This window comes from Vidua macroura, chromosome Z (assembly GCF_024509145.1).
Source record: "Vidua macroura isolate BioBank_ID:100142 chromosome Z, ASM2450914v1, whole genome shotgun sequence".
NCBI classification, from domain to species: Eukaryota; Metazoa; Chordata; class Aves; order Passeriformes; family Viduidae; genus Vidua; species Vidua macroura.
In genome coordinates, this window is record NC_071611.1 from 58278650 (window position 1) to 58299169 (window position 20520).

At 38.1% G+C, this 20520-nt stretch overlaps 1 protein-coding gene across 2 annotated transcripts in view; it reads right to left on the bottom strand.

The window, feature by feature from the left end:
* AP3S1 (adaptor related protein complex 3 subunit sigma 1) overlaps positions 1-20511 on the bottom strand; it is a 30213-nt gene extending 9702 nt beyond the window's left edge. For both annotated transcript variants that reach the window (XM_054004414.1, XM_054004416.1), the window contains exons 1-5: positions 20359-20511; positions 18618-18709; positions 15895-16006; positions 5867-5938; positions 703-810 (exon numbers count right to left, since the gene is read on the bottom strand). In XM_054004414.1, the coding sequence (XP_053860389.1) occupies positions 703-810; positions 5867-5938; positions 15895-16006; positions 18618-18709; positions 20359-20427 (453 nt within the window). In that variant the 5' untranslated portion in view covers positions 20428-20511. The remainder of the gene's footprint in view (positions 1-702; positions 811-5866; positions 5939-15894; positions 16007-18617; positions 18710-20358) is intronic.
* Between the last annotated feature and the right edge of the window lie 9 nt (positions 20512-20520).

Here is a 20520-nt window from a genome sequence, read left to right on the forward strand (position 1 = left end):
ATATTCTGTATCAAAGATAAAGTAATTCTAAGATCCTTTCTTAATCCAAATGTCTTTCCTAAACACAAATTAATTGTTGAATTGAAAAAGGATTCCTAAAACTCTTTGTGTGATCCCTCACTCAGCCCATTATGGACAAATACCAAATATAATTTTCTCACTCATTGAAGACCAAAGGTTCAGATTATCAAAATTGCAGAATACTTTGAAGTGTCTAAAACTGGGCTTTAAAGTCTATCTAGTCCACTTCAGTTCAATTTATTTCCTTGTGTTGCAGTATTACTGCTGCTATTTATTTCAGATGCTCAGAAGCATGCTATCAGACACGAATATGTAGTCTTTGAAGACACACTTTGTTTATCTAATTTCATTTAAGTGCTGAAGTCACTAGTTCAGCATAACAAGTAGGCTGGAACAAAGAGAGGTTTTCTACAACAGAAACTTAGAGAACTACAGAAGTATCTTAATAGCAATGGTGCACAATGCAATTAGACACAAAAAGTAAAATCTAACCAGCAGCAACTAAGCAGTTTATTACTTCTGATGAAAGGCACAATACCCTGAGATACAGTGCAAATTTTCAGCACTATAAGCAGGCAGCTTACACTATTTAGTTTTCTATGAAGGACAAAGAGCATTATATAGCATGCATTTACTAGAACCCTGTTTTTAGTTTAGAAACTACACAGTGCATACTCTCACCTCAGATTTCTCCAGTTTATTTTGAGCATCAATCTGAGTGACAATTTCATTCATATTGGTCTCCAAAACCATTCCACCCATGACCATTTCAGCCAATATATTATGGACCTAAAAGAGACCAAAAGAGAATTTAAAAATGCAAAATATTCTACATACAATCTGGAAAAATGGTCTAGGCACCTCAGTATAGGGAAACATGTATTCTGTAAGTCACTTAATTAATGTTAGCATTTAATCTAAAGTTGGAAACAAAGCTCATCATTTCATGTCCATTTCTCCAATATCTTTGTTCACAGCTCTATTACAAACTCATCTGCTATACCACTTATCAACACTAAGAAATTTCCACACTCTTTCTTTATTCCCATTTTCCATCCCATTATTAGAGTTTGAGTTAGCATCAACAGCAGTAACACCTCTAGGAAGCAGGTCCTACAAGACTAAACAAATTGCTCACAAGCAGATGTGTAAACACTCCTCTGGGCTACAGCTGAGAAGGAAGAGACTCTGATGCTCACCCATCACAGATCCCAAGATTTGACTCAGAAGTAGAACTGACATTCCTGAGACACCTGATAAATAGGGAGTCTTCAGTATCTACAGCTAAGACAGTCAGCTAGGACTCAAACTGCAGGAGCACATAAACCAGCTGGGGACATTACTGAAATGGGTATGTTTGAATATCTCTCTTCCCTGCAGCCCTGACTTGAGGATGAAAGCCTTGGTTCATGAATTGCTACTTCAGAGTCTGTATTCAAACCGTATTAAAGACATGGTTTGGGTATTTTTCTTTTTTAAAAGGCATCCTTCTGCACACTTGTAAAAATCCAGGGTTACCATGTAATATTTTAATCCTATATTAGTATTTAAATCTGAAGACAAAGAGTATTTTTCTACTTTTCAGAAATACACATGTACAATCTCATATCTCAAAAGCATAATTCTAACTAGTATTTTGGGCATTCTTCCAATTTCTCAATGGATCAAGGATAGAAGTAAATCTCTAAAGCAAATAACCTGGAGGTAGTATATCAAAAACCAACACAGCTCTTGGTTTTGTACCATACCCAAAAAGCAAGATTTAATTTGTTTCCCTGATAAATTTTACGTGTATTTCTGTACAAATTTATAATTAATGTATCTAGAGAGGCTGAAAACAGCTCCGCTTCAGGCCCCTTTGGGCTCTTCCAAAACATTTCTTTCTATATACTTCTTACTCCTTTGCCTCTAGTCTCTAGAATATTTAACTTCTTCCTCAATGCAAACCACCCTATACCTTGGGTCATGCTTCTTACCTTTCTCTGCATTTTTTTCTACTTTCAGAGTGCAATAGTGAAGTCTAACACACAGTATTTAAAAATGTTCAAAGCACAGATGGCTTTAAAGAAGCTTGACTATTTTGTCTTGCCCCACATTTCTTCTAAAGAGACAGCTTTCTAAATAACAGCATTTAATTAATTTTATTTGGTAGTCTCCATGTGAAAGGAAATCACAGCTTTGACTAATAAAGTTACATAACTACTACTACATAATCCACTGACTCCCTCCTCTTCAATGTATGTTTGCTCATATGCAAGCAGCAGCAAGATAAAAATAAGCAGTAACTGTTTTTTCTTTTCAAATTAAAATTCATTGCAAATACACATTAAATGTACAAATACACATTATTGTCTCTATTTTTTCTTATTTAAAAAATCACTAATTATTTTTGCTAAGAAACAACGACAAAAAAAACACCTTAAATAAAAATGCATTAAGTGGAAATGAAGTGCAAAAGAGACTTCAATAGTGTATTCAAAATATTATTTAAGTGAAAGACTGAAGGCACAACAAACAGACATCTTATATTCCAAAAGGGATCTGACTGTTGAGAACATCAACTTTTTAAAATCTGAAATTGCTGTTATGTAATAAAGATGTTGAAGTGTTTTTACAAAAATCAGGAGTGCTTCCTATTTATGTTTGATGCACTCTCTAAAAGCATGAATGCATATTCTAAAGAAGAAGGAATTTATGAAGAAAAAACTCTCTAAGGAAAATTTGGCAAAACACATTTTCTTGTCTTCAAGAAATTTGATTCTGGATGGTTCACTCATCTGGTTAGATAATAAACTCTTGCAAGAGATCATGATACTCCCAGAGATATTTCAATAGGTGCCAAAGACTAGTGAAAAAAACAAAGTATACCCTTACATCCCTAGCTGAATGTATTCTATTACTTTAGTTGTATAATAGCTTTCAGTGATGCCTTTTTCATCAGAAAGCATTAGGCTCTTGGACTCAGTGTGGGAATCAGTGCAGGACTGAAATAAACCTGCTCCTCCTCCTAACAAAACATGTGAAAATTTCTTGCTCCAGCTATAGCAAGTTTTTTGGCTGCTTGTAATACAGATGAAGAGAAGTTAAATTCTCTCCTGTATGAACTACACTTCCCAACACCCCAAGTCTCATCTGCTACAGCACATTAGAAACACTCATTCCCCACCCATATTCCATTTTCCAAATGAATTTATCATACTCTATCAATATTCTTGAATAAGCATCTGTCATGGCTTCAGGTTACTCTAAGTCACTGCTGAGTCCTGTACAATTATAAACACCTGATGAGCATAAACATTTCCTTACAGAAATACCATATACAATGTTACTAAGGAGGCAACAGCTGTTGAGATTACACAGTTTAACTCTTCTACATGCCACGTCATCTTTTTACAAAGAAAAAATGTTGGTTTAGGCAGCTTTCACAAGAGAATCGCAAGAAAGCAACCTCCCACAGCTCCATCAAAAACTAAAGACACAGAATAACTCTCATTCAAATAACTTAGTTAATCCTCACTTTTCTCAATATCAGACCACTCAAAATACAAACATTTTAAAGATTTCACCCCAAACAGCACCCACACATAAGTAAGACTGTCTAGATCAAACAGCAGTACCTGCTATTTTTCCTTTTTGCACACTTGAAATATATTAACAAGAGAAAGTTAATGCATTAATTCTGAAGGCTCAGTACATTATGCTTCTTGACAAGTTGACCGTATCAGCAGTTTAAAGACAATTTAACACTCTAATTTAATTCTCACAAATACATCTTCCAGTTTTGTTCTTTGACCTCTAAGAATACCGATGAACTTAAACTGAACGAGGGGAAAAAAGGAAGAATGGAGATGACATCAAATTAGTCACAGTTGCCCAACTAATGCTACTGTACAGTTGGTGGGAGCCTTGCCTTACTACAGAAGTTCATGTCTCTATATTGAACTATTTCATTCATTTATACTCAAGTTAAAAATCACTGCACTGGTTAATATCACGTTCAGAGTTTTTTTACTCAAGGTTTCACCGGCCTTTATTGTGAAAATGTATTACTTTTACTAAAGTGTCTAAGTAGTATTTAGGGTTCCCATTTTCCTCAGAGTTTGAAAATTCTGGTCTAAACATTTAATGGGACTCTCAGGCAGATTTTCAGATTTTTAGTAAATCAAACAAAACAGTTAAATTCTAGTGTCCATTTGATATGTCATTTTCAAGAAGAAATATCATCTCACAGCCAATACAAAGTAAAATACTCTTCAAGAAATTTAACATTTTGAAGCCCCTAAGTTCTCTACATTTTATCAGAAATATTTTGTCTATGAAGTTATGTTATTCGATACTCTTCAATGAAACTTGCTACAGAGCAACAGCTTGGAGTACATCTCAGCCAGAGATCAAACTCCTTCCCACAAAACGACTGCAGTACTTTTGTCCTATAAGCTCAGAATCCAATAAATAAACACTCAAACTATTTTGTATTTTAATCTGTCATTTGGAAATATCCAACACGTTCCAGTAATGGAAATTACTAGAAAACCTAATGACTTTTCATTACCTAAGTATTGGTTAAACACTCACTCTAGGTAATCTGCATTTCACTGTCTGGTAAATGTGCAAGTATTTCTTCCAAAAGAACTTCCGGATTTTGAAACAAATTGAGTGAGTTTGAAATATTTCTTTCAGATACCTAACTTGGTATTATTTTCAGTCTGCTTTTTCTATCTTTGACATCTTTTGCTGTTGATGCAGAAAGATGTTCACAGATGGGGAAAGGCGACTGCACAGAAAGCAACAGCAGATACAAAATGCAACTGAAGGAATAAATTCTGTATATTAAATTCTCAGCATTTTGGATATTATACCAAGAAATGCAAAAGTCCTTTTAAATGAAAAGTGACTATAGTAAGAACATTTCTCTAAAGTAGATTAGTAAGTACAACACTTGTTTCTTATAGCTGGGAACAACAACATTGTTTCTAAGTGTCTGAAAAAAGACAAAGTCTTTTTAAGAGACATTTTAAACAGAAAGATCCACACACCTTTTAAATTACATAATCATAGCATATGAAACGCACCTTCCAATCCTAACTGGAAAACACTTTAACAACTTCAGTTCTGAGTTATATAAAACGAAGCTATAAACAAAAAAGAACACATTTATTTCCTCAAGCTCTTCCTATTCTAAGAATATTCAGATGTCTTAGATTTTACAGCTTTATGTGCAATATTATTATGCAAATATCCTGTATTACTTTAATGTTCCTCAGAAAGGCATGTTCCATTGCAGCTTCGAGGAATAAAAATAGTATTTTAGCAGAAACAGTCTAGATTTCACTGATAATTAATTAACAAAATCAAGGAATCAGTAAGGTTGTAAACGACCTCCAAGATCCTCAAGTCCAACCTTTGACCAAACACCACAACATCGATTAAGCCATAGCACTAAGTGGCATGCCCACTTGTTTCTTGTATACTTCTAGTTATGGTGTCTCCATCATTTCCTCAGGCAGTCTGCCTCAATGTCTGACAACTCTTTCAGGAAAGAGGTATTTCAGCTTGAGGCCATCTCCTCTTGTCTGTCCATGGTTACTTGGGAGAAGAGACCAACCCTAATCCTGTTACAACCTCCCTTCAGGTGGTTGCAGAGGGCAGTGTGGATCCCCCGAGCTGCCTCCTCTCCAGCCTGAACACCCCCTGCTCCCTCAACCACACCTCACGAGACTTACTCTCTAGACCCTTCACCAGCTTTGTTACCCTTCTCTGGAAAGTAAGGCAGAGTTTAATAACAAGTATCAGCAGAATCAAACATTTTACTTGGTAAAAATATTACAGGATGTCATCACAGTACCTTGTCTACATGGAAGATTAAATCCAGCTCACAGACATTTTCAAAACATTTGTCTAGTGTTTCCACAAATACCTGCAAAGAGGGAAAAAAAAGCAGCAAAGGTCAATCTAACAAAAACTCTACAGTTCCATTAGGTGTGAGGTTTGAGAAAAGCAAATACAGAAATTAAACACTGGTCAGATCTTAAGGCATTAAAGGCATCTAAAGAAATTATGTTGTTAACATTATGTCAAAAATATGTTATCTAGGTAGAAGGCAAAACTGTATGCACAAGTCAACTTAGGTTAAAGTATGTATAAAGTCACACTTTTTTAAAAAACAGATACATCTTGAAAAACCAGTAACATAACCTACACTATAATTTTCTCAGCTGTAATTCAAAACACTCCTTCCCATTTCATTAGAACTCAATTATGAAGCAAAGAAAACAAGCTTTTCCCATCACTATTTTTAATAATCACTGCATTGCATGCATCTCCTACTTAACCAGACTGTTGCATCACTCCTTCCAGCAGCAGTACAGTATAGACCCACTGAATCCAGGATGAAAAAGGCATCTGTTTTAATGTCATATGATCCTGTCAGGTATATTACCATATAAATTTAGAAAAGTTTATAGCAGTTTACACACAGGCAAACAAACCCTTTCTGAATCCAGAATATAAAAGCATAAAAATCCAAGCAGCTGCTGCATTCCAGCCACTGATGCTCCCTGCCAGATACAGCCTGTACATCACCTTGATCTGGGTGTTTCTGGAACAGATTCCTTGGCATTTATGTTTGTACTTTGGTACACCAACAGCACCTGGTCCCCAGTTAGTCCAGATAATGAAATGAGATGATTGTACTTGCAGTCCTGAAGTTCCTGAATGCCAATCACCATGTGCTTGTGGTGAGTGCTGTCAGAGACTCCAGTCTTAGAGAGGTGTACGCACAGCTCCCTTTGTCCAAGGGATAACTCCTACAGACACAGGTTATGTCAAGATCTCTCCAAGTTAAATGTAAGATTGAGTTTAGGGTCTTCAAAGTTAAAACTAATTTCTGTAAAAATTTATTGATCTTTTATTAATGGCAATAAAATAAACTGCAACTTGTTTAAAAATTTAATCAGTTTTGTATGTTTCAAGGCCATTTTGTCACAATGTGTATTTAATATTATTTATTAAGCTGTCACTGTATGCAATTTTTTATTCAATTCTTAAGAATTGAATCCTAAAGAAGCAATATGGAAGACAAACACCTCATTTTCATTCTCTGTTCCACATGATTTATTCAGTATTTGAGAGGTCCCAGATTTTAAACTGCCAGGCCCAGAAAAATAGGAATGAGAAACAATGTTTTGACATAGATCACAGAATTGTTTAATTTGGAAACCTAAAGATGAATGAGTCCAGCAGGTAAGCTAGCACTGCCAAATCCAGCTCTAATCCAAGTCCCTGAGAGCCACATCTAGATGCTTTTAAAACACTAGGCATGGTGACTCCACCACTTCCCTGGGCAGCCCATTCCAATGTCTGATAACCCTTCCAGTTAAATTTTTTTTAACATCCAGTCTAAACCCCCTTGGCACAGATTGAGGCTGTTTCCTCTTGTCCTATTTCTTCCTTCTTGGGAGAAGAGATTGAAGTATCTCTATAACCTCCTTTCACATAGTTCTATATAAAGAGAAGGCCCCCCAGTCTATCTTTTCTCCAGGTTAAACACCCCCAGCTCTCTCAGCCATGACTCCTTGTAAGACTTGTGCTCCAGCCCCTTCACCGGCTCCACTGCCTTTCTCTGGTCCTTGCTCCACCCCCTTAGTGTCTTTCTAGTACGGTGGAGGCCAAAACTGGACAAAGGATTTGAGGCATGGCTTCACCAATGCCCAGTACAGAGGGACAGTCGCTGGTCTCACTATTGCTGATCTAAGCCAAGCTGCCATTGGCCTTCCCGGCTGCCTGGGCACAGCTGGCTCATGTTCAGATGCTGTCAACCAGCACCCCCACGTCCTTTTCCACTGGACAGCTTTCCAGCCACTCTGCCCCAGCCTGGAGGACTGCAGGGACTGTTGTGACCCAAGGGCAGGACCTGGCATTTGGCGCTGTCAAACCTCCTACAACTGACCTTGGCCCATCCCTCCAGCCTTTATGAATCCCTCCAGCAGATCAACACTCCCACCCAGCACAAAGTCATCTGCAAACTGGCTGAGGGAACACTCAAAGCCCTCATCCAGATCATTGATAAAGATATTAGAGGCCTGGCCCCAACACTCAGCTCTGGGAAATACCACTGCTGACCAGTCACCACCTGGATCTAACTCCATTCACCTCCACTCTTTGTGGATAGAAATCCTGCTTCTACAGACATGTATTTATATCTACCGACCCAGAGAAACAGATCTGCTTGACATCACCCATTCCCAACTGTCTACTTCTCATTATCAACAAAGATTACTTTTACATCTTCATCACTGGTCTTCAGACCCTGCTCACACTGTAAGAGAGAGGACAATCACACCCTGACCTTGCAATTACTACTACTACTCAAGTCTTTAAAATGTTGAACTCAAACTACAAATTAACTAATGATCCATGCATTTTTAGACTATTCCTTAACACCAAAAATACAAATCTGTCACCTAAAGTAGGAACACAGAGCATATTCAGAGGCAGACTCAGGACAGTAAGGTTCAGTGATAAGTTAACTAAGAAAATGAATATGCTTCTGTTAAATTATACTAAAGCTAAGCAAAGCAAGGATTTTTTCTTCAAGCAGTTGTTAACTCATTGTGATAATAACAGTCTTCTATAAAGAAGGGAAGTGAGCAAACAAAAAAACTTGTATGTTAAGCAGAAAAAACTACACATTTGACAACATGTGCAGCAAAACAAATCACCAAAGATGTTCTCTTACTTTCCTTGCACCTCAGGAGAATGCAGCTACAAGGACAGTGCTGTTTGATATTAGCTGCAAGAAGAAGATTGGAAACAGTGTAAATGCAACCTCTGTCCAACGGTTTTAGTTACAAGAGCTAAGAGTTTGACACTATTCCTCATGTAGTCACCGACTTTGCACATGATTCACACACTCTTTGACATCTGTCTGGTTCCTTGGAAAACAAAGGAACCCATTAAAGACAAAGGCAACTCAAGAATCCTAAAAATATCCCCCCACCACATGTGTTTAGTAGCAAGCATGCAGGCTCACACATCAACAACACAAAAGTTTAACTTTTGTGACATTCTTCCAGTAAATAAAGCTTCTATAGCAACACTTGATTCTTTGTTAGAGAGGTTACTTTTAAACCTTTAACCTATTACACAGCATCCCCACCACACACTAAATAAACTCACAAATCTCTGCTTACAATGCATGACCAAATGTGCAACAAAATTTTTTTAATCTAAGGGAAATCAGCTGGCACTGACTACTCCTTCACAGAGATTTTTCACTGACCAACGATTTCCCATGGAAACTTTGGAAATTTCCCCCATCTTCCATTCATGACGGTGAGTTCACTCAGAATAATGCCAGAAATGACAAGGTCTACATCGATCATAAATGGTCTTTTAAAACACCAGTCTGCAAGGTAAACTAGACTTTTTACACTAACATTTCTTAGACTACTTTAAGATGTTTAAATGATACTTAAAGATACTTTAAATGGTAACTGAAATGGTAAATAAAATCAGAGTCACTTTTGTCTGAATTTTAGTTGAGTGAAATGAATTGCATGCTGTGCCAAGCAGTGCTAAAATTTAAGTACTTCAGTAATCACTTCAAATGCTGCAGATCTGTAGATCAATAACCAGAAGAGAAAACACACCAATTGTTTTGAGACATACACACCCTCCACACACATCAGTTCAGATGCATCATGTGACATCACTGGGAGAGTAACATAAATAAAAGAGTGAAATAGCAGGAAAATAAGGATGCATGCACAATTAATTACTAGCTCCCCCTTGTGCTTAATTTTTGAAATTATAATCTTTTATGGTAAAAAGAAAAAACCATGCACATCTCCATGTAAGTAAACAGAAAGCATGAAAAAAAAATTGAAATCTGCTACACCTTTCTTTAGTAAGAAACATGCTTTAATAAAGACAGATACACACTGGGAGTGTAAATTATATGAACAAAATATGAAATTTTTAATGAATATATGCAAGCCTGGGGCTCCCTCTACTCAGCCATACGTCAAAACAAAACATCACCTTTTCAATGAAGGGTTTATTTTTAAAATAAGCAAATAAGACAAAAATGAAGTAAATCATACGTTAGTAGGAAGATTACAAGGGCAGCAGAAAACTCAGAACACCTAATCAATTAAACATAATGAAGCATAGATAATGCCAAATACTAACAAAAGCAGGTACAAAAGATGAGCTAAAAACAACAGGAGTAACTCCTACCAAGAATATCCCATTCTTCTTCCTTACCTAAACAGCAATGGTAAATCTGAGGACAGAAGTAATTCAATCTGCCCTTGGAGAGTTCTCATCCCAATCATATGCCTCTCTGGATTTGATTTAATTAGCATAAAAGCATCTCTGGTCAAGATCCTTTACCCTTATGAACCGAGAAAAAAATCTTACATAAACTGCACTGCACTTTCCACATGCCTCTCACTGAACACCATTACCTTGAACTGCTCCAGTGAATTTTGAAGACTGACCTCACAGACTCTGCTGACTGCTGACTCATTATGTCTTCAAAGTACAGCTATGGGCCAAGACACTTACAAATTCTTGGAGCTGACATAGGCTCTTAGGTCCATAACATAGTTAAGGTACCACTGTAAACACCTGACGCTGTTGAGCAGGACGGGAACAGAGAACTCCAGATCAGAAGGCAAAGAAAATGAACTCTCTCTTTATTTCAAATGTACCGCTCTATATATAGAGAACATCGAGAAGATTAATTTCATTGGTCTTAGAGTAAAAACACCTCATACCATGGGTGTGCAGTGAATGATGCACAGTGGCAGAACATATCTATAAACAGTGTGAATAACAAGATAGATTAGAGAATTATTTACATTCTTTCCCAACTGTTTCCCAGGCTGTCGCCTGGTTAGACCTTTCTCTTTCTCTCTAACTGAGCTGAGAATACCCACAAAAACCCCTCATTTTCTCCTTATGGCAGTCTACAGCTAGTTGTGTTTTCACACATATTTTCCTTCCATGCACTAAAACCTTACATTTCACAGGCTAACACAAAGATGCTAAAATAGCATGACAGAATTTACAGAATCCAAAAGACTGCAAAACCTAAGCATAGCACAGATGCTGACCTATCCCAATCCAAGTAAGCAAATATAATAAAAAGAAACTTATGTTTATATTTAGAAAAAAAAAAAGGGAAGAAAATGGTGAAAAAAATAACAAAGTGAATTTGCCTTTCAAATGAAGAAATCCAAGTTGAAGACACTATTAAACTATTAAAACAAGGCAGAGTCTAAGATTTGTAATGCATACAGCATATTCATTAAGCCTGAGTCAAGATTTATTTAAGTGGCATTCACAAAAGTATCTTAAGTACCACAACAAAAACTTTCTGCTGAAAAGAACTGCAGACTGCCAAACGTAATCTAATCTCCTACACATTTATTGAGTTTACATGACAGAAACCTCCGAAGTGCTATACTGAGTTCTAGGTTCCTTTCACCAGTTTACTTTCCATCATAAACTGGTCCCTTACGTATCTACTGTCACAGTTTGATGCTGGCACAATGCCAGCGCCCCCATGAAAATACACCTTCCCAAATAATTGCTGTGAGATGTTATCAGGATCAGAGCAGAGCAGGCCCAAGCTTAATAACAAAGGAAAAAAAAAACCTTTATTATACTACTGCTACTATAAAAGACACACTAAATCCAGGATGAAAACCCTCCAAAACACTCCTCCTCCCCCTACCCAATTTCCAAAACAACCACCATGAAAGATCACCTGGGATTCCTGATCAAGTTGACACCCTTCAGATAATCAATACTCAATCCATCGAGGGAGAGAGGAGTCTCCCTTGCACCATAGACTCCCCAGGAAACACAGTTGCCATGTCACACATAGCAACTGCCCGGAGAAAATCTGCCAGTGTGACACTCTCCTTTCCATGTCACAGTGCTCTCATCACCGTGCATGGACAGACTGCCCATAGGGCTCCTTTAAGGATGCTTTGCCACGGACCCAAAGAGACAACTGTTCAGCTTCTCATCTTGGGACCACAGTCGTCCCCCCCCCCCGCCATTTCTTCCTCCTCTGGGGCTGAGGGTCCAAGAACAGAGATCATCTTCCTGAAGACAGAGGGCATCACCACATCCTCCTCAGCTTTTCTCTAGTCTTGCCATTCCTGTGTTGGTAGTCGCTGAAGCAGGTCTCCCTGGGTCACCATTGCATCCCCCTAAAATGCAGTCTTCTGTTGCAGAAGAATTTGGTTCAGTCTATGGCTAACAAGAAAAGTCCAGCCAAAAGCCACTCCATCATCTCCTTCCACCCAAAAATTTCCTCTTCCAACATCTCAGATCCCAGACTGTCTCTCTTCTACTTCAAATTGAGAAGGAGTAATATTTTATAAAGCCTTCATTTCCCAGGAAAGGGTTAAAAGTCTCGGACTCCCCAGACGGCTGACATCTCTTCCCAGAACTCCAATTCCCACGGCTGTGCTCCTTCCCCGCCCTGTTCCCCTTCTCCTCTGCCTGCAAATTCCAGGTGCCGCCAGCTCTCTGTCTCTTTCCCTCTGAGGTGGGGGGGAACAAAGGCATCTCCGTTTCTCTCCACCCTTCAATGCATGAGGCCGGCCCGGTTCCAGACCTTCAGCCCCCTCGGCCTACCTCGACCAGGCTGCATGGCTTCCCCTCCCCCACCCAGCCCATGGCTGGGCAGGGGAGCTCTGCACTGCCCTCTGACCGGAACCAAAGAGACAGTTCCCCTGGGAGTTCCTGCTTTTAACCCCCTGTGTTCTCAGAGGCGTGTCCATGCCTTCAGTCACTCCAGGTGCCAATATCCAACCCTGACCACTGACTGGTGTGACCCTAACTTTCTGAAAAAATTCACTTCCATGTCAAACCATGACATCTATTTACTTAGACAATTCATTATATGTATGACTCACAACAAAGCCCAGATGTCTTACTCTTACCATTATCTCTGAACTACAGTAAACAAAGATGTATAAAAATGGTTCTACACTTTCAGGAAGAAACAAAGCTTATTTGCTCAATTCGATATCCTTGTCTATATCCTGTTAGTCTACACTGCATGTGGGATTGACAAGTAATAAGAAATATTCTGAGGGCCCTCTTTCAGTAAACGATACATTCAATTCTGATTGCTACTGCTAAAGATCCTTCTTCTGAGCCAGTCTAGAAATTAAAAATATTTAACTGATCTCAATACTCTTAATATTTAATATTTCTCTAATACTTATACTATAATCAAATGGTTGCATTACAATGTGTAAGAGAATTTGGAATCCATAACAGCTGTAGGTACTGTGGTGAGACTGTATGATTTATAAACAAAATAGTCAGAAAAACAAAATATTTCTACAAATGGAAATAGCATTTTTATTACTACAGTTTCCTTTAAGAAATTATTTTGACATGTAATTAAACTCTGGGGCATTTTGGAAACAATGTGAAATACAAAGACTAGGAGATCAAAATCTATTGAAGCATTTTTGGTACAAGAAGCAAAACATTTCAGAGAAAAGTTTAAATTCTCTAATTCAAAAAGTTTGAGGACTATATAATTATGGGTAGTAGTAAGCTCAAGCAATTTGCTTCAACACCTGAACCACGTAAATGTACAATTTAGGTTGCACTGTCTATATATGAATATGCTTCTTTTCTCTGATCATAAATTTTGGCACTTCCAAGTAAGAAGACACATTATGCAACAGGCAATTAAGCAACCCCGTACAACGAACTGCTATGAACAGGTACAGCCATTGTGTACCTTACTCGTTAACGCTGCACTGTTCAGATATTGCAGAATGTTCTATGACCAAAGATGACCGAAGAACCCAGAAGGGAGTTTCCTTCCCTGCTACCCACACAGGCACCCTTCTGGATCTACTGTCTGGAACAGCAACACTGGAGCACGTGTTCTGAACAGTAGGAGGTGTCTGTGAGAAGCTATGCAGCTTCAAGAAAGGTCCGCAGGGAATTGTGAGGCTTTAGAGACCCACGGTGTTTCTACAGTGAAATAACCAATTGATACAGTCCCATGTCTCAGGACAGATTTTACTTATGTAATAAATCAATTCTTTTGATGTGCAAGCTTTTGAAAGGCTTAACAGTAAGTTATATTTACTGTTTTATATATATATATATATATATATATACATATATATATATATATATATATATAAAAGAGAGATCCACTTTATGCAATGGCATAAATCACTTGCTGGTGTGAATGGTGTGAAACTGTTTTTTGCCACATCTGAGTTCACTAATGATCATGGGTGAAATTGTTTATTTGCAAGTTTTAAGTTGAAAAAATCACTGATTTAATCAGAAGCCTCTTGACTTAGGAGCATTCATATTACCAGACATGGTATTTGTTACTAGGTTGATAATGGACATATTTAGCAGTTTAAATACTGGCTACAGCACCAAGCCTGCCTGAGTTTAAGAAGCATTTGAACAATGCTTTAAGGTACATGGTGTAATTCTTGGGGTGTCCTGGGCAATACCAGGAGTTGAACTCAATGGTCCCAGTGGGTCCTTGAGTTGGAAGGAAACTGTACCTGGAAGCCTTGCAGAAGACATTCTGTTGAGGTGTTAGTGCTCTTGAACAGACCACATCTGCTCTACTGGGCTGAGCAGGCCAGATCTTCTTAATATAATCTATAACCTATGATGTCCTTGGTAAAAATGAACCGTAGGTATGGAATGTACTGATTCTAAGAAACTGTTGCATGTTTAGGGGTTATTCATCCATGTAACACAACCTGAATAGACACAGAGACCTGTGCTGTGCTGCAGAAATTCCCTGGCTAAGGGATCAACTCAGCCAGCTCACTGTAACACAGGATCCTGCAGGCAGCTCCCACATAGTACCGTTGAGCAGGCCACCTGCATGGCCTTGTCATGGCCTCAAACTGCAGCAAGAAGTTATTCTAAAAATATCCTTTAGCAAGAACTGTTTTCCTTTGAGGAAATTATGTAATAGCTCAAAGATTCAAAAGATGGAAAGCTTCTCTCCATAGGCAGGATCTGTTTTGCCCCACACACTGCAGTGAAACCCAACTGGGCTCCTATGGGGGCCACATGAAGGCGGCATGCCCAGAACCTGAAGGGCTGTAAGATTTACCATCTACACTCATCTTCTCACTCTGTTGTTTTAAGCAGGTATCTTATTAAACCATTTGTGCTGTTGAGCCTTTCTTACTGAGATACAGAAAGAACCTAGGCTTATGGATCATCCTTCTCCCGACCAATCCTCACCCTACCCATTCCAATTCCCCAGGTGCAGAACATGTACCTAGGGGAGCATGTGCCCTCCTTTTCTAAGGCATACCTGTCAAAAAGCTCATAAGCTACAAAGAAAGTTTAATCCAAAGAGGTTTTGGATGTATTTATGCATTACACATTTATAGTGAATATATATATGCATGTATGTGTGTGTGAGTCTGGATATATATTAATATACTTAAATTTACATACACATACAGAGCATTGCCTATCAAAGTTCTCATAATCTACACTTGTATAGCAAATGTTTGAACTGTTTCATTTTTACCTGCAGCCAAAAAAGGTCCTGAAAAGCTAAAACAAAAAATAGTGTTCAGGAGGCTCCCAACAGTTTCCTCACTTTCCTGTCAACTTGGACAATGACTTTTTCAAAGACAGCCCAGAAAACTATAAACAATCTGAAAATAATACTCAGCACTTCTTGGTACTTCTTGGTATAAAAGCAACCTTCCAAATATTACCAAAAAAAGACAAGCAAAATATTTAAGTTCTAAGCAACTTCAGAGTTAGTTATTAAGAATAAAAAAAAAATTTTAAAAAACTCACAAAGCAGCAAAAATAACTTACTTGTATGAGGTCTAAAATACCAAGCTCACTTTCTGAGGAATCCACACAGAAGACAAAATACAAGGTGGCATAGTGTCGGTAAATTAGTTTGTTATCGGATCCACCTATTAATCTAAAGAGGAAATAAAACAAGGAAAGCTTAGTTAGCATCTCAGGATAAGCTTAGCAAATCCTCACAATTATTTCAATTAACAGGAGACCTATTATTAACAGCTGGAACTCTCCCGAATCCAACTATATTGCAACTTTTGCTTTGTAATGTAATTCCAATGGAAGACTAAGTAACAAGACAGACCAATTTACATTCACCACACAAGCAGTTATTGTTATCCATATGGATAAAAATGACATCAACTTGTGCACCTTTTTATGAAAATCAATTCAAACAGATCACAAAAAAGTAGGCATTAAATGTACTTCCATTCCACACCACAGACAGGCACTGCACAGGGATTAATCTGCTTTACAGATTAACAGTGTATGCCTATGAATCCTTCCCTGACCTTCTCAGAAGAGCATCAAGAGAAAAAAAAAAAAACCAAACAAAACTGTAATGAAGACTGGCATTTGGATTACAAAAAAAAAAAAAAAAAAAAAGCCTTAAATTAGGTTTACGATCCATTTAATAACCAAGAACCTGTAACACTTGTGCTACAAAACATTTGATATCTTGAGAAGTAGGATTATACTTTAAGCAAAAGTTCTTGATGCAATGTTACAGTCACAGAAGCAATTATATTTTTATGGACTCACTAATCATCATGGCACTGAATGAGAAGAGGTCTAAAGAAGTATGTTCTTCCACTCTTCTGCTATGGCCTTCCAAAAAAAGGCACATAAAACACAGGAGATCTACATCAGATCACTGACATTTGCTCTGAGCTGTTAGAGGCCCACTCCTAGAGAAACAAAAGTATTTTTTAGGCTGAACCTACATGGCCATGACTATCATGATTTTTCCTTAATTCTGTACCAAAACTGAATCACACATTTGGTGCAATGTAACACATGCCTTTAGTTTCTGTCATTATCACAGGGAGAGAACACACAAATTAAAAAAAAAAAAAATCTTTTACGTCACTTTTGTTCAAGCACATTGCTCTGCATTAATACTTGGCAGAGAGGAGGAATGGGGGTAGGGAAGGGGAACCCTTTGTTTCTGAAGAGCAGGAATTACGTTTATGTAACAGACAACACTATTACAAACAATAGGACAGTGGAAAGACCTAGCAACTGAAGTATCTTCTTTTGTCGTCTATTTACCCAATTCTTTCAAACACTTCATATTTGAAGTACACAGAGTTCTACACATAAACTGTTGTGGCCTTCGGGTAAACTGCAAACTATAAAGTGAACCCTGTCCTGAAAGAAAAAAAATACTGAAAAAAATATTGAAATGGTAACCCTGTAATTGAGCAGTAGGAGGAAAGACAGAATTCTGTTTTCCGTCTCAGTTTATTCTTGTTAAGCAGCTGTGATTTTTAAAAAGCTCCAAATGTCTTCTGCCTTTCACTTACAGAATTCAAGCCAGAATGTTTCCAACTTGAGATCATCTCCAAGAACCTGATGATAGAATCACCAGTTGAGTAGTCAAAAAAGAATAATTTAAATTTTAAAAACAGTATATAAAAAAATCAGGCATCATTTTGAGCAAGAAAAAAGACATGCTAGCTGATATGGTACAGCTAAGCATTTAACTGACTCTGAACAGAAAATCTAGGTGTTAGCAGACCAATGTCCAGTAACCAGAAATTCCCATAAATATAATACTTAATAGACTACGACAGTCTCTGTCACTGACTGGAGATCGTGAACTTATTCCACCAGTTCTGATCCCTTCTTCTAGAATGTGGCTTTTTATCTATTTACTCTCAATGGCTAATAAATACTTCAAAATAAAACACATCTTAAGTTCAGAATTTTTTCAGCTAAAGCAAGATGACTTTCAAAAACAATGAAGATGATTCAAAAGAGATTTTTTTTGTGTGTCTCACAGAGACACAACACATAAGCCTCACTTTCCTCCTACCTTGCTTTTCCTTTATTAATAAAATATTTTGGTGGAAACTGTACTAGTTAGCACATTTAAACCCAATTTTTTTATTCCTAGTTTATAAAGCAAGCCCAAATCCTGATAAAAAGGCTGCAGAATCCTACTATCAAAGGCTGTCTATTCAAATTTTAGGAGTTCAAATCAAAGAACAGTTCCAAAGTACTTAATTTTCTAAAGATATAGCTCATTTGATCAGAGCATGGTGCTAAAAACACCAAGGCTAGGCTGCGGGTTCCTGTACAGATCGTTCACTTCAGACACTTTGTGAGTCCCTTCAGAATATTCTGTGACTCTGTGAGTCAGTGGGTATGGCAAATGCCAATGCCTCTTAAAATGTGATCAGAAATCTTTATCTTGATTATAGCAAAAAAGTATCTGCCCATTCTTTCCCCATCTTTGTATCTAAAACAATCAGGGCACTAGGTATGACACTGTGACCATTATAGCACTGGGAAAAAAAAATTTATTGCCTAAGACATTTTGGTATATACAGCTATGCTTCAGTTAGTGAAAAATATGTACACTTGCTGCAAAATTATATAATTCCTTGTGTATCAACAAATCTCAAGTGACATGACAGTTACATTGCAACATGAAAAGATGTACTGCAATCAGAAATAAAAATACTTGAAAGCTAGTATTTGGCATTTATTTCAAACTTGATACTTACAGTCCTCCTTCTAGAAAATTACAGACATTTTCATCACGTTTTGATACTAAATGGAAAGTTTCTCTGATAATTTGTTGCTGCGTATCTTCATTCTATGAAAAAAAATACACTTTGCTAAAAAGGATTGACAATGAACAGCACAAAAGACTGTAAAACACAAAGTATATCAGCACTCTCAAACTATCTACTTCTGAATCCTTAAATCTGCCAGTTAACAAGACATGTATTGCATTTGTCATTTCAACACAAAAAGCCTGGCTCTTTAGAAACTTAATTTTTAACTTTGAAATTATGGCCATGGATCTATATTCTGAAAGATGAAATGAAGACATATATTTTAATTGCCATAAATTATTATTTTTCTACCTAACTGCAAAATAATATTAACTTAATTATTTTTTGTAGTTTCTGTTCTCATATATATCAGCTAAAAAAATTAGACCCATGTTTCAAGTTTTAATATTATGAATGAAGTACCTCTTTCATGGATCTGACCAAATCAATCTCTCTAGAAAGCAGGAGATGCATCCCCTCATAGAAAAAAAACTGAGATTTGCCTCCAGTACCAGTTCAATTGACACTAAAGAATGTATAAGCTTCAAAAGGTCCACAAACAAATCCACATTATTGAAATCACACATAAAAATACAATCTATATGATTGCACCTGTTTCTGTACACCAGAAAGTTTCTTAGTTTGCTATTCACATTTTCAAAACTTCAAAGCATTCTGTTTATAGAAACATATTACCCTACTTTAAGCATTGAGAATTTGTTGAAAGACCAGTTATGAAAGTAGTAGATCAGAATGGCTTTACAAGAAAAAAATCTGGTATCCTCTGGCCACTTGTTCATCTCCTTTCCCTTCTACTTCAGTCACACATAAGAAGGACCTGTACCAGTAACATTCCTTTAATTCAAAACCTGACCATGCAAACTGAAGTGCCAGTCACCATTTCTGCTCTGAGGTGTGCAAGTAAGATACATCCCTTCCAATGAACTATGAGTTCTCTAATAACCAGGACTGCAAGAAAGGGGCCACAAATCCAAGTAACTGCACTGCTAGAAAACGAGTTGTTTACTTTAAGAAATACCAACTATTTTCTTGCATTTTAATGCTCAAGCAGACCTTTCCTATTTGCTAGGAAATACAGTACGCTCAAAACATTATCTTAAAATCTCCTATCCTTTAACTAAATCACGAGTTTCCACTGCACCTTCTTCCATTCAGACTGAGCGTTTGTGCTGCATTTTCAGAGCTGCGTGCCTTCCACCACGCAAAAGAATGCTCTTTTCTAGTTCGTTACGTTGTTCACGTCAACTGCAATTTCGTAAAACACTGATACTTTCCGAAAGAAAAGGTTCTGTTTAAGAGCTCATCTCCCCGGCTCTGTCAGCCCTGCCGTAATACAGAGACACGCAGCATCCCGCCGGATAGCAGAGCTTACAGCGGCACTTCCACACGGCAGCTCGGAGACAAGCCTGCCGCTGGATGAGACTCCCTCCCTCCTCGCTTCACCTCCGGAGCTCCTAAAAAGGCAACTCCCAGTGAAAACAGCACCGGCTTTCTCCGAAGCTTCACGTACGCGTTCTCAGCACCGTCCTTTCCCCACGGCGCTGCCCGGGGCCCGGCGCAGCCAGCAGGGCCGGGCCGGGCCGGGCCGGGGGGGCCTCGCGTACAACCCGCTGCCCGGCCATCGCACGGCCCCCGCCCGCCCCGCCGAGCCGCGGCCCGCCCGTACATAGCGCTGGTAGAACTTGGAGAGCCGCGGCTTGCCGTGGTTGTTGAAGATGAGGATGGCTTTGATCATGGTGGGGCGGCGGCGGGGGCCGGCGGCGGCGGCCGGACGAACTGTGCTGTGTCCCCCTCCCCTTCCTCTTCTCTTTTCTTTTCTTTCCTCCCT